The sequence below is a fragment of the Panthera pardus genome, unplaced genomic scaffold (assembly GCF_024362965.1).
Source record: "Panthera pardus isolate Hobbes unplaced genomic scaffold, ASM2436296v1 HiC_scaffold_3, whole genome shotgun sequence".
NCBI classification, from domain to species: Eukaryota; Metazoa; Chordata; class Mammalia; order Carnivora; family Felidae; genus Panthera; species Panthera pardus.
The window spans coordinates 36,052,431-36,065,560 of NW_026526876.1; the positions used below are offsets into that span (position 1 = coordinate 36,052,431).

Genomic DNA, 13,130 nt, shown 5'->3' on the forward strand with positions numbered 1-13,130 from the left:
AAAAAAAAAAAAAAAAAAAAGTAGGCTCTGAGAACAGAGGGTTAGTCCATGCGGGCCTTCAGTGTCCTGGTGGTAATCCTGTCCTTCTCACTGCAGAGGGAGAAAAGTCACAAAACATCTACGCCATTCTAGACTGCAGAACGGAGCTGTCCAGCCAATTCTAGGTTTGACTGTCTTGCTCATGTTCCACTAACCTTAGCCTGTCTGCTCAGCCTGGGATGAGGAAAGGGGGGAAAGACAGGAGACTAGTGACAGCTCTCCAGGGCTGGGACCACCAAGAGTAAGAGGACGGCCTGACTGCACAGCTGGCCGAAGAAGGGCAGGAGCTCCCCCAGGCCCAGAGGACCAGTCATTTAGGAAGGACGTTTCATCCCAAGGAACATACAAGGGCCCGAGGGTGAATTGTTTGCTATCAGCCCCAGTCTGTTTTTCGTGATAATTGAGCAAGCTACCCCATAACTAAAGGGTCCAAATGCTTATTTGGGGATGTGCCCAAGGAAAGCTGTCGGGAGGACATCTACTTCATCCGTTCGGGTTCCTGGTGACAGCTCCAGACGAGAGGAAAGGGGATGGCAGTTAGGGAGCTGGCTGGGGCTGGAAAATCATTCCCAGCGCCCGGAGCACCAGCCAGTCGTGGCTCAGAATGTCACCCAGAGGCGGGAGTTGGGAGAGGAGGGAGTCACCTAGAGTCCTGACCAGTCTGCAGTAGCGCTGCTGTGGCTCATCCCCACACAGGTCCCTGAGACTTTGGGGACACTTCCTACTGTGAGCAAGTAGGGAGGAAACTCAGGGTCACGGAGCCTCACCTGACAGAGGCCAGGGGAACCGCAAGACGCTCCTTGCCGCCACCCTTGGAGAAGCATGGATTTCTGCTATCCCAAGCCTGCCACAAGCACCTTTCCTCCCTCACTCCTGATCAGGGGGATGGGAAGATGGGGTGTTTGTGGGGGAGGGGGAGAGGCAGGTGTACGCAAAGCTTCTAGACTTTTTCCAGCTCGTACTCACATGACGTGGACAATGACTCCCATGCCTGACACTGCATCCCGATCCACGGCATTCAGCATGGCTTGTGAGATGGTTTCAAACAGGTGTTCTGGATCCTGCCAACAAGCAGAAGCCTCAGACCCTAACTTGGTTGAACCCTTTAACTCTCTCTTTTCTAGGCTCAAGATCCCCAACTCTGGCCACCCTCACGCCTGAAGTGAGGGACGGTTCCCGGGATGTGGGAAGCCCCCTCGGCTGCTCAGAAGGAAGCAGATTACGTAAGGGAAAGCGAAGCCCTGAACTGCCTCTACTAACCAGCAGTGTGACCTTGGACAAGTCACACGTTCCTTCGCTAAGTTCAATCCCCCTTCTGTAAAATGGGGAGAATCCCTATTTGATTTCCACGTGCTTTAGGAGTTGTCTACGGGCTCTCCTCCTGGGTGTCACACAGGTACCTCAAAACTCGATCTGTCCAACCGTCAACCCACTCGCCAGCCCCCCAAACCTTCTCCTTCTCCTACGTCCTCCATCTTGGTTGGCTTAGTGAGAAAACTCATGACACCCTCATTGTCTCCACCTCCCTCACTTCTGGTTGAAATGACCAAATGCTCTAGACGCCAGAGGCACCCCTGCCCCTCCCCTGACGATCTTTGCTCAGGCCTCGCCCAGCGCCGCCTGCAGGCGAGCACGAGAGCCTACGGCATCTACCTGCGGGTTCCGGTTCCTACCTACCTTTGACATCAGGTACCGGGGAAAAGTTCAGACCCTGGAACGGCATTCAAGGCCTTTTGAAGTCGCAGCCATCATCTCCCCCCACAGAGCAGCCACAGCAAGTTCTCTCATCACCGAACATACTCGCCCCTCTGGTACCTTGGCACAGGCTGTTTCTTCCGCCAATCAGACCTTTTGTTTCCTCTCATCCTGGCAAACTGCATTTTAACACGCGTTTGGGGGTCTGTCTTGCTTCACCAGACTGCACTGAGCCCTTGAAGACAGGCCAGAGGGGCCCGGCAGAGCTGGCACAACAGCCAACCCTTCCCGTCAGGGACCGTTCCAGTCTTCATGTGTTTTCCTCACACTGCCCCTCCTAAGGTAGACTACGCTGTTATCCCCATTCGACAGCCAAGGTAACGGAGGCACAAAGAGACAAAGTGACATACCTGAGAACATAACTAAGTGACGGGTGGATCCAGGTTTCCGACCCAGACAACCCGGCTCCAGAGCCCATTCCGCTGACCCGCCTCGGCTGTGACCCTACACCTTGTTAAATGTTTGTTCAACGAACGGGTGTGGAAAGCCCGTAAGGAGTTACTCCAAGGTAAGGAACCATCCGCTGTTGCGGCAAATATCTGACCGGGGTCTCCTGACAGATGCTGTTCTCCCTGGAGCCAGCCCGCACCAAGGCCCGGCCGTTTCTGGACACCGTCCCGAGGCCAAGCAGCTGTGGCTCTCTCCTACCTGCGTCACGCTCTTCATCGTGTGCCACATAAACACATTTTTCCCCGATGGCCAAGGGGTGGACACCTCAGAGCCCGGCCCCACTCCATGCCACCAACTCACCATGTTGGGCTCCCAGAGGGACTCGCACATCCCATACATTTGTTCGGAGCAGGTGCCGCTGACCACAAAGTCGTCAGTCACCATGGGGCAGCCGATGAGGTCCAGGGAGCAGATGAAGGGCTTGAAGGTCTTCGGGTCCAACCCGGCGATGACTGGCTCTGTGTAGTAGGGGCCAAACCTGTGCAGGCCAGGAGCAGAGAGAAACCAGGACTCAAGAACAATCGCCTTCTTGTTCAGACCTACCCAGAAGACCTTTTTTTTTTTTAATGTTTATTTATTTTTGAGAGAGCAAGTGAGCATGAGTGGGAGAGGGGCAGAGAGAGAGAGAGAGAGAGAGAGAGAGAAGGAGGGAGGGAGACACAGAACCCGAAGCAGGCTCCAGGCTCCAAGCTGCCAGCACAGAGCCCGACGCGGGGCTCGAACTCACAAACTGTGAGATCACGACCCGAGCCAAAGTCGGTCGCTTAACCGACGGAGCCACCCAGGCGCCCCTCAAGACTCTAAGAGTCACATGCTCTACTGACTCAGCCAGCCAGGTGCCTCCCATAGGGACAGCTTTGATTCACCCTTCCCCACCTCCTGGCATCTGACAGTGCTTTAAGACTTCTTTTCCCTGACACCTGCCTTCATAGCCTCCGCCCCCCCGACCCTCTCTTCCACTTCCTAGTTCTGGGAATTCTGATTTCTTCTACTCTTCCCTATCCTCACCAAAGTCCTACCACCATTCAATTCTCTATTCGTGTATCTACCTATACCTCCACTCCTTTTGAAAACGGACTTGAAGCAGTTTATAGGAAACACACTAAAAAATAAAAATCCTTAAAACAATAACAAGACACCCAGACTGAACACAAAGTTTTGTTCTGAGTCTCTTGGCAGACAAGGCAAAGAAGGATACTCAGGAAGCTGTGTTATTTTCGTTGTCTGCCTATAGGAAATAGGAGATTATCAGACACTTGTCCTAGACCCTGAGCTCTGAGTAGAATTAATCTCAGAAATCTATCATAAAATACTCAAAAGCTGGGACACCTGGGGGGCTCAGTCAGTTAAGCATCCGACTTCGGGTCAGGTCATGATCTTGCAGTTTGTGAGTTTCAGCCCAGAGCCTAGAGCCTGCTTCAGGTTCTGTGTCTCACTCTCTCTCTGCCCCTCCCCCACTCATACTGTGTGTCTCTCTCTCTCTCAAAAATAAACATTGAACCAAAAAAAAAAAAAAAAAACCCGCAAAAGCTAATGGCCGTTATTCTCAATAAAAATAGTAAGTAAAGATGTCTTATGTTTATTTTTAAAAAATGTTTGGGGCACCTGGGTGGCTCAGTCGGTTGGGCATCCGACTTCAGCTCAGGTCATAATCTCACGGTCTGTGAGTTCGAGACCCGCGTCGGGCTCTGTGCTGACAGCTCGGAGCCTGGAGCCCATTTCGGATTCTGTGTCTCCCTCTCTCTCTGCCCCTCCCCTGTTCATGCTCTGTCTCTCTCTGTCTCAAAAATAAATAAACATTAAAAAAAAAAAATGTTTATGTATTTGTTTTGAGAGAGAGAGAGAGAGAGAGAGAGAGCAAGCACGAGGAGGGGTGGGGCAGAGAGAGAGGGAAAGAGAGAGAATCCCGAGCAGACTCCCCGCTGACAGTGCAGAGACCAACATCGAGCTAGATCTCACGAACTGAGATGATGATCTGAGCCGAAATCAAGAGTCGGACACTTAACTGACTGAACCACCCACTCGCCCCATCTTGTCTTTATTTACCCATGGCTTATATTGGCTCTCAGTAATACCTGAGAGCATGACCTTAAATTATAGCTCCGTAAGAAATAATTCTAAAAAAAAAAAAAAAAAAAGGTTCTGTCCACTCCTCAAGTTTGCAAATCACAGAATGAGTCTATCCTGCTAGAAAATCCCTGACTTCAGGTGGGCTTGTACAGAACGCTCCCGGTTAGCTGAGAAGCTAGGACTTACCAGGTCAGCCTCAAAAATCCTGTAGTTTTCTTTTTCTTGTTAAAAGATTGTTTTAAGTTACCTCTACGCCCAGCATGGGACGCGGACTCATGACCCTGAGACCAAGAGCCACGTGCTCTACCGCCTGAGCCAGCCAGGTGCCCCCGTATTTTTATTTCCAGTAAACACGATGGGGCACTGGCTCAGTCAGTAGAGCATGTGACTCTTTTCTTTCTTAAGTTTACTTACTGATTTTAAGTAATCTCTGTACCCAGCACGGGGCTTGAACTCACTACCTTGGTTGTGAGTTCAAGCCCCGTGCTGGGTGTAAAGTTTGCTTGTTCTACGCTGACGGTATGGAGTCTACTTGGGATTCTTTCTCTCTCTCTCTCTCTCTCTCTCTGCCCCTCCCCTACTCTCTCTCTCAAAACAAATACATAAACATTCTAAAAAACAAAAACAAAAACATGAGCCATTATTCATCTACTTAAATGTGAGGTAATTTTCACAGGTGTGAAAGACATTTCCCCCATCTACAATCAGTTTAAAAAATTGTTTAGGGGCACCTGAGTGGTGCAGTCTGTTGAACATCCAACTCTCGAATCTGGCTCAGGTCATGATCCCGGGGTCATGGGATCGAGCCCTTCATTGGGCTCTGCGCTGAGTATGGAGCCTGCTTAAGAGTCTCCCTCTCCCCCTCTGCCCCTTCTCCCTGCTCTCTGTAAAATAAAGTTTAATTTTTTTTTTTTTAACATTTATTCACTTTGGAGAGACAGAGCGTGAGCGGGGGAGGGGCAGAGAGAAAGGGAGACACAGAATCCCAAGCAGGCTCCAGGCTCCGAGCCGTCAGCACAGAGCCTGATGTGGGGCTCAAACCCACAAAATGTGAGATCATGACCTGAGCCGAAGTCGAACACTTAAACAACTGGGCTCACCCAGGCACCACACTCTAAAAAGTCATCTAAGGAGCACCTAGCTGCCTCAATCAGAGTGGCGTGCTACTCTTGATCTTGGGGTTGTGAGTTTGAGCCCCACGTTAGGTGTAGAGATTACTTAAATAAAAACTTAAGACAAAAATCATTTAAACCTTTTTCAATTCGGGATTTTGATAAACACGGTTACACGCGGCAGACAATTCACAGCTGAGGATATTAAAATACACCTAAAAAAAGGTAACCCTTCTTACAGTTTTTAGCTTTTTAATACTACAAAGGCAACAGTATTGATCCAGGTATGAACATGGCAACGACTCAGCTTTGAAAGCTAAAGAGTACTTCTGTGACTTTTCCATAAAGTTCAAAATTATTTCAAACTAAATGATTTAAAAAGAAATAAAAGGGGAAAAAAAAAGAACTCCACTTGTCATTTTGCTACCCAGTTGTGCCCAGAGATGAGTAGAAAAGTCCCTGTGGGGGGTGCCTGGGTGGCTCAGTGGGTTAAGCGTCCGACTTCGGCTCAGGTCATGATCTCACGGTTTGTGGGTTCGAGCCCCATGTTGGGCTCTGTGCTGACAGCTCAGAGCCTGGAGCCTGCTTTGGATTCTGTGTCTCCCTCTCTCTCTGCCGCTCCCCTGCTCGCACTCTGTCTCTCTCTCTCTCTCAAAAATAAATAAACAGTAAAAAAATTTAACAGAAAAAAAGAGAAAAGGAAAGTCCCTGGGGGGCTCTCCTTTGCTTCCATCCCAGCTTCTGCACTGGATTCTAGAGCTAGGCCTCTGCTTTCCTCATCACAAAGTCTTCAAAGAAAATGGACAAAAATTCAGGTACCCAATTCCTAGGTCCCGAGACTCTAGGGCACACTTTGGTGGGGTCAATTCTGCTGCCTGGAAGCAAGTTTGTCTGCTGTGTGCGATCCCTGCCTTCTTCTGAAGTAGCCCTTTCTTTCCTGGTTGGTCGTCAGGCCCACAGAAAACAGACCCATAAAACAGGGTTTTCACCCTGCAAATAAGAAATAGGAGAGGGAGGAGGAGGAATCATCCTCCAGCCACGACCGCGTGGCCACAAAGTCCCGGGCTATACTTCCACTCACCGTTTCTCATACAAGAGGTTGGCCACCATGCTCATGAGGGTGTAAGGCTTGATCTGCCGACCTTCCTTCAGCTCATACAGGTTCAGCCGGAACTTGAGGCGCTGGGCACTGTGACAGGAGGAGAAAGGAGTTAGGATGTCACTCCTGAAGGTGCCCGAGTGTCCACTCTGCGGAGGGCAGGAGGTACGTAGGGAAACACACAATCGCCACCCTTGCCAAGCAAGACTCCTCTCTTCCTCTCCCGGTGATTTTCTCACCAGAAGTCCGGCCTCATGTCCACGTTTCAGACTTGCCCAACAAAGGCCACACGGCCTCCAGCGCCACAGCTCTGAGCCCAGGACAGGCCCCGGCAGGGAGGAGGAGCAGACCAATGCCAGAAGCAAAGCTGCTGAGTGGGTCAAAGGACGCCAGAACAAAGAGCCTTAGACACAACCTGAGCTTCTCTTATAGGTGAGGAAACTGAGGCCTTGCAAAATTAGCAGTTACCTCCCACAAGCCTACAAAGGCGGTGAGAAAGCCTCCAGAAGAAAAGGAAACGGTTGTGAGGGGCGGAGAGGAAGGCTGATGGAGGCCTTTACAGTGACAGCAACTTGAAGCTGTTGCCCTGATGCCAGAAGGAAGCATTTCCAAGTCACGTGTTCTTGAGACTTAGGGAGCTTCGACGGAAACGAGAGAAAACGTTCTGACCAACTTCCACCCACATTAGTGAAGTAGTCTCTTGATCTTCTAAGAACTAAGTCCAGGAACTGCTGTTCTTTGGGCCACCAGCTTCCTGCAGGACCTGCCACTTGTGACATCTTCCCTCTTGAAACCCTAGCCTGATCCTTTTCCTCCGGCCTCTCGTCTTCCCCCACCACTAAATGTACAGTTCAGCTCTCGAACGGCAGCTAATTTTTCTCCTCTATATATTCTGTCCAAAATCTGTTCCCAGAGGTTTAAAAGATCACCGATGCCTCTCTAGCCCCGAGATACGATTTCAAGTTCCCAACTGCCCGAAAGATGTTCCTTAGGTCGCCTCGTCCCTTCAAAATTGGTGTCAAAAATCAGTCATCACCTTCCCCTAAAACTAGCCCGCCCGAATTTCTGGATTTCGGTCAACACGCTCAAATCAAAAATCATCTTTAAGACATTTCTGGATCACCTATATGCCAAGTAGTAATCTAGACACTAGTAACAGATGAAAAAGACACAGAGCCCACCCTCAGTGAATGACTCTTTGGCCTCACAATATCCAAGCAGCCACTAAGGCTGCTACACTCTCAGAAATGCCTTCCTTTCCTTTCCCATCACTACCATCCCATTAGGACAATAACCCTCATACCTTTTTTTTTTTTTCCTTTTGGACCAACACAATAGCTACCTCTTTCATCTCCCAGACTCCTCTTCCTCTTAAATCACAGGGCTTCTATCCACTAGATGAGGAATCTAGCAGTTAATATGCACTCATCTTGGATCAGGTATCTTTCTGTATCCCTTTCCCAACTAGACCTGAAGTTATTTAGGGATTGAGCACAAGCCCCAGGAAGACCTGCATTGAGATCCTGAGTGACATGCATCAACTTGCACCTTGGGCAAGAAACTCTAAGACCTTCAGTTTTTTCATCTGCAAAACGGGACGGCAGCATGGTAATGTACTTAAGCGGTTTAAATGAGTCCCTGCATGTAAGGTGCTCCGTGCAGAGAAAATGAGTGAATGCTGGTGAAAGCTGGCTAGGATACAATTCTTTATGGCTTACGGTGTGTCCGGCAAAGTCTCTGATTCACTGGTGCTGTTTGGTAGATGACTGATACCTGGGCCACTCAAGACACCAGGCAAGGCTAGTCCAAGAAGAGGCCTGCGTGTGGGCGGGGACCCCCGACACTTACACAGTCTGGACATCGGTGGCCAGTCCGGCCAGGCCTATGTACAGCCGATCGCCCATGGGAAAGATCTTCTGGAAGTCCGTGGTCACCATCTGGGCCTGGATCCCGAAGCGCCTGTCGGCAGCGATGGCCACACAGTTCTTCCCCTTCATGGCCATGACGGCCCCTCCGTTATAGGACATAATAGACTGCGGCAGACAGAGCGGAGGAACTCAGCGTGACGGGCCAAATGCGGCCAGAGCCCCCGGCGCAGCCCCTGATCCGAAGGCTCCTATGTGCGCCGTCCTCCCCTCTGGAGGCGCCTGGACACCCCGAAGCCCAGCTGTGACATTAGCGCTGTGCAGCTGCGGGGAGCCGCCTTCGAACCCCTGGTCCTCACCGCGGTCGGCTTCCCTTCAAACGACCACCAGGCCCTCTCCGCCTCCCAAAGCTCCCGTGCCCCCTCCCCGTTCTTCAATCCCTACCCCGCGTCCCTTCTCCTCGCTCCCCATCTCACCATGACTGCGGCGTACTGGGACCTGCCTGCAATCGCCACAATTCCACTCAACCGGCTGAGGCCCCCCACTGCACAACCACTCTTGCTGCCTTTTCTCTCTCCGCCCAAAGGCCGACCCTTCCGGGACATTTTGACTTCCTACTGGCTGTGCCTATCTGTCAGTCATCAGAACCGGAGTTTGGTTGAGAAGCCAAAACCGAGAATGGGAAGGCGGAAAGTGAAAAGTCACTGTTGAGTGCGGAAGAGCCTGGCGCCGCGGTGCAAGCTGGGATCGCGGTGGACCGGGACTCCCGGCTCGGAGGACCTGGGCTGGGACCTGTGTGCACGTGGGCTGGTGAAGCCCAGCATAGGGGCTGCGGTCCCAGCTGAAGGACCACGGTGTTGCGATCGCGCCGTGTGGCTCGGGTGTATTACGCTAGCTTGTTTCATTTATTCTTTCCAGAAATCCTTCCGTCTCTTATGTGCCAGGTACTATGCTAGGCTCTGCACATTCGCTGGCCTAGAACGGTGCCTGGTCTTTAGGAGGCGCCGATTCAGTACATAGTTAATGTTTCGAGGGGGAGGGACAAAGGGAGGGCGTCGCGGATGGGCTGCGGCTGCAGGGGTTCAGGTTCAAAGGGGAGATTTGGAGACCAAAGGTGGTTATGCTTTTTGAGACCCCCCTCCCCACGTATCCCCCAAGACCCAGGTCACCCTAAAAAAAGGACGTTTCGGGCTTTTCCATCTTCTTATCTTCCCCTAAGAGCGATCCAGAGGAAGCCAGCGACTACCCCTCCCAGAACCAATAAAGGAGGGACGTAAAGGTCCCTCCTCCTCCCTTTCCTTGATTGGGACCTTTCCCTTTCTCCCCAGGGCCTGACTGCTTTCGCCCGATTGCAGGGTTTCCGTTGGATTCCTGCGCCGTCATAGGCTCACTCCCATTGACTCGGCTCACCGCCACGCTGGCAGTTGTCGCAGTCTCTGTGGCGCAATCGGTTAGCGCGTTCGGCTGTTAACCGAAAGGTTGGTGGTTCGAGCCCACCCAGGGACGCTGCCTTTTTTTCTCCCCCCTCCACTAAAAGAAAAACCTAAGCGGTATCCTCCCAACATCTAAGATGCCAAATTCCGTTTTGAAACGGCAGATGTTTTTATCTATAGCAAGTCAGAGGGTCATTGTGATTGAAAATTCCTTGATGTTCAGTCAATGATGGGATTATTTCTCCAGCACTTTCCTCCACCGCCTACCTCCCACCCCGCCCCCAGGCTGGATTGCAGGAAAGGCAAAGAGAGGTTTTTGTCTCGCTGTGCAATACGTTTCAGGTTGCATTTTTCGTAGGATTAAGAATGAATTTACAGTGGAGGTGGGACAGTTTTCCATTGTCTGCCTCAATCGATGTTACCCTCTCGAAATATTATGTTTGGAAGGGAAGAAAGGGGCGCCAGAGACAAAGGCAGGGAGAAATTGTGGGGTGAAGCAACAGAGGTGAGATACAGAGCTGTGAGAGACAACAGAGTGGTGATACAGAGAGACAGAAAAGGGAGATGACAGGGAAATAGGTGCGGTGAGTGGAAGGAAGACACCAAGAAAATGGAGGGAAAAGAGAAGCAGTTCATATGCGAAGCCTCCAAAAAAGGAAAACAACAACAAAACTGTTTTTTCTAGAAATACAGAGCAGTGGGGCAGAGAAGGAGAAATAGAAGCAGAAACTGACAAACGACATTGTCTTGGGGAGAGAGAAGGAGCGAAGGACACAGAGGCAAAGACAGTCATAAAGTCACTAGAGGAGCCACCCTCTCCTGCCTTTGTCATCATCTTCTAGGGGATCTTAATTTCACAGTAGCTCTTGGCATGTGCCAGAAATAATTAATTAGATTTCCCAGGGTTCCTGCCCTCTGGAGGCTTCTAGTCTGTGCCAGACACAGTGATTCTTCTGATGAGAAGTTGTCAGCTAGAGACCCCTGTGAGGTCGTACAGCTAGCACAGAACGCAGGGGAAGCATTGGCACCTAATGGCAGCCGGAGGCACGTTCCAGGATGAAGAGCTAAGCAAAGGACTCGGGCAGTTCTCTTGGATATCTGGCTTCTCCTCAAGATTGGGCCCAAAGGACACCTCTTGTGAAAACCTTCCCCAGTGCTTACCCACCCTTACCAGGTGCTCACAGGGCTGGTGCGGGCAACCTGGAGGGATACCCAGTGCCATGGAAGCTAACGGGACAGGCTATGTAAACCCACTGGGCCGTGAGCTCCTTGCAGGCTAAAGCCTGGCTCATCAGTTTTAGGTCTCCAGTACCTAGTACAGTATTTCACATTGGTACATGACAGGTGTTTCCTTGTCAAGAGACCAGAGAGCTTCACATGTGAGAAAGATTGGCTCTCAGAAAGTTCTCCTGATAAGTCAGAAAGGCCAGGGAGGTGGGGACTGGTTGCCCAGGATGGAAACGATTAAAACGAAGTTTTAGTGAGTAGTGGGGTGTTCATCCCTCTGTCTTGTGGTTTGCTAGTGACTGACGCTTAATAACTCTCTGAGGAAGGAGTGGATGGACCCGCGTGAGTGTGATGGGCCCCCTAGCTGCAACACTCCGGGATGAAAGGACCAAAGTGTGGATTTACCAGCCCTCCTCCTCCTGGCTGATACCTGTCCCCCACCACCACCACCCTCCGGTACACACACTTGGAAGGCAGCCCAAGTGCCCCTGTGGATCGTGTGTAGGATGGAGGTCTTCGGGAAGCCCCTACAGGTTTCTCTTGCCCCATGAATCTTTTAGCAGGAAAGGAGTGACACTCCCTGCTCCACTCCCCTCCCCACAAGGCAACTGGGGGACAGTAGAGGATGCGCGAGTCTTCCCTGGCAGAATTCAGGTTGCTGTCGACCCACTTGCCCTGGGGACAGTGGGTGTGTCCATGCCAAAAGCCCCCTTTCCAAGAGGGGCGGCAAACTCCTGGTATTCCCGCGTAAGGACAGGGGAGTAGGTGACCGGGCTCTCTAACCCCTCCCCGCATCTTCTCCCGCGGGTTCTCAGAGCATCCCCTCCAAGAGGAAATCTCTCCCGCCCATCCTCTTCCTCTCCGCCCCCATTTGGCTGCTGTGGGCTGAAGGCTGAAGCTTCTGAGGTCACTTGGCGGCCAATGTCCGCAGGTCTCCTTGTCGCCGGCCAAAGGGTGAAGGCATTCAGTCCAGGGGGCCCGGCTTCGGGGCGGCCTGAGCTGCGAGCGCTTAAGGAAGCAGGAGGCAGGCGCTACGAAGCTTGCGGAATATTTGTCTCCTAATTTCCTAACTCGAGCCACCCACCGCCAGTGCGCTTAATGGCCCTTCTGGCCGGATAATCAAGCTCTCTGGAGGGACAGACCCGGTGACCATCTCTAATAAATCTTGAATAACGAATAAGCGAATCGACCGTCCTAATGAGGCAGGGCCCGGGTCGTCGCCGTAACGGAGTATCGATTGGCTTTCCCGGCGCCAGCTTCAGCCGCTCCTCCCTGCCTTTCCAAGCCTCCCTCTTCGTTTTCCCCTCCCAGCGGGAGCCACTGGGGACGGGAGCCCGAGCGCTGGGAGGAGCCGGGAGCGACGGTCGGAGGCGGACTGGCACCAGCCGCCTTTGCGCTCGCCCGGCTCCTCCCGCCGCCGGGGCGAGGGAGGCGCACCAACCGCGCAGAGCTCGGAGCGCCCCGGCGAAAAATGCGGGAAGCAGCGCAGGGGAGGAGAAAAAGCGCGGGCCCGCTTTCGGGCCCCGGCGCCTGGTTTTCTAGTCCGGTCGGGCCTCTTGCATTCGAGCGGGTTATTGTGTCCCGGACCGGGAGTGAGTCCCGGTCTTCTGATGGTCTCCCAGCCCAGGTTACGTTCCATTCTTCTCCGCTCGAGCACGCGGGAGGCGCCAGCCTCCACCCCAGCAAACCGCCCCCCCCCCACACACACACTCAGACTACCCCCTCGGCCTCTCCCTCCGTCCCCCGGCAGTTCGCTTCCCCGGGGCGCCCTGGCTGGGTCCCGGGCGGTGGCGTTTTAGAGCCAGTGATCCCGCCGCCGAGAGGGGCCAGGGGGGTGGGGAGGACACGCTCTCTTCCCACCGTTGCAGTTGTTAATTTTAAGGGAGTGTCACTTAGAGTGAATGAAAATACCCTGGACGCGTGGCCGGAGGTGTCGAGTCCCCCCGCCGGAACCCAGCGCCCTTTGGTCTAGGCCGTGTAGGACTGCAGAACGAACCACATCTCAGCCCGGTCCCCCTCATTTCACCATTTTCCAGGCGCCCCAGCTTAGGGGCGGGGATCGCAGGGTCAGGGGGTTGGG

At 52.6% G+C, this 13,130-nt stretch overlaps 1 protein-coding gene and 1 non-coding gene across 2 annotated transcripts; one reads left to right on the plus strand and one right to left on the minus strand.

The window, feature by feature from the left end:
* On the minus strand, positions 1-9,010 carry PSMB3 (proteasome 20S subunit beta 3). Its single transcript, XM_053893331.1, has 6 exons — positions 8,867-9,010; positions 8,374-8,558; positions 6,508-6,615; positions 2,545-2,722; positions 1,006-1,100; positions 1-90 (listed from the first exon to the last, which is right to left on the minus strand). The coding sequence occupies exons 1-6, from the start codon at positions 8,993-8,995 to the stop codon at positions 42-44; spliced, it is 744 nt and encodes a 247-aa protein (XP_053749306.1). The 5' UTR covers positions 8,996-9,010; the 3' UTR covers positions 1-41.
* An 812-nt stretch (positions 9,011-9,822) lies between these two features.
* TRNAN-GUU (transfer RNA asparagine (anticodon GUU)) lies at positions 9,823-9,896 on the plus strand. The gene has a single exon. It is a non-coding gene; the product is annotated as a tRNA-Asn (tRNA).
* Positions 9,897-13,130: the final 3,234 nt, after the last annotated feature.

Coding starts and splice junctions, on each gene's coding strand:
- PSMB3 (XM_053893331.1), bottom strand. CDS start 8,995: ATGTCCCGGAAGGGTCGGCCTTTGGGCGGAGAGAGAAAAGGCAGCAAG. Junction 6,616..8,373: donor GCCACCGATGTCCAGACTGT/GTAAGTGTCGGG, acceptor CTCCTGTCACAG/TGCCCAGCGCCTCAAGTTCC. Junction 2,723..6,507: donor AACCTCTTGTATGAGAAACG/GTGAGTGGAAGT, acceptor TGGCCTGCACAG/GTTTGGCCCCTACTACACAG.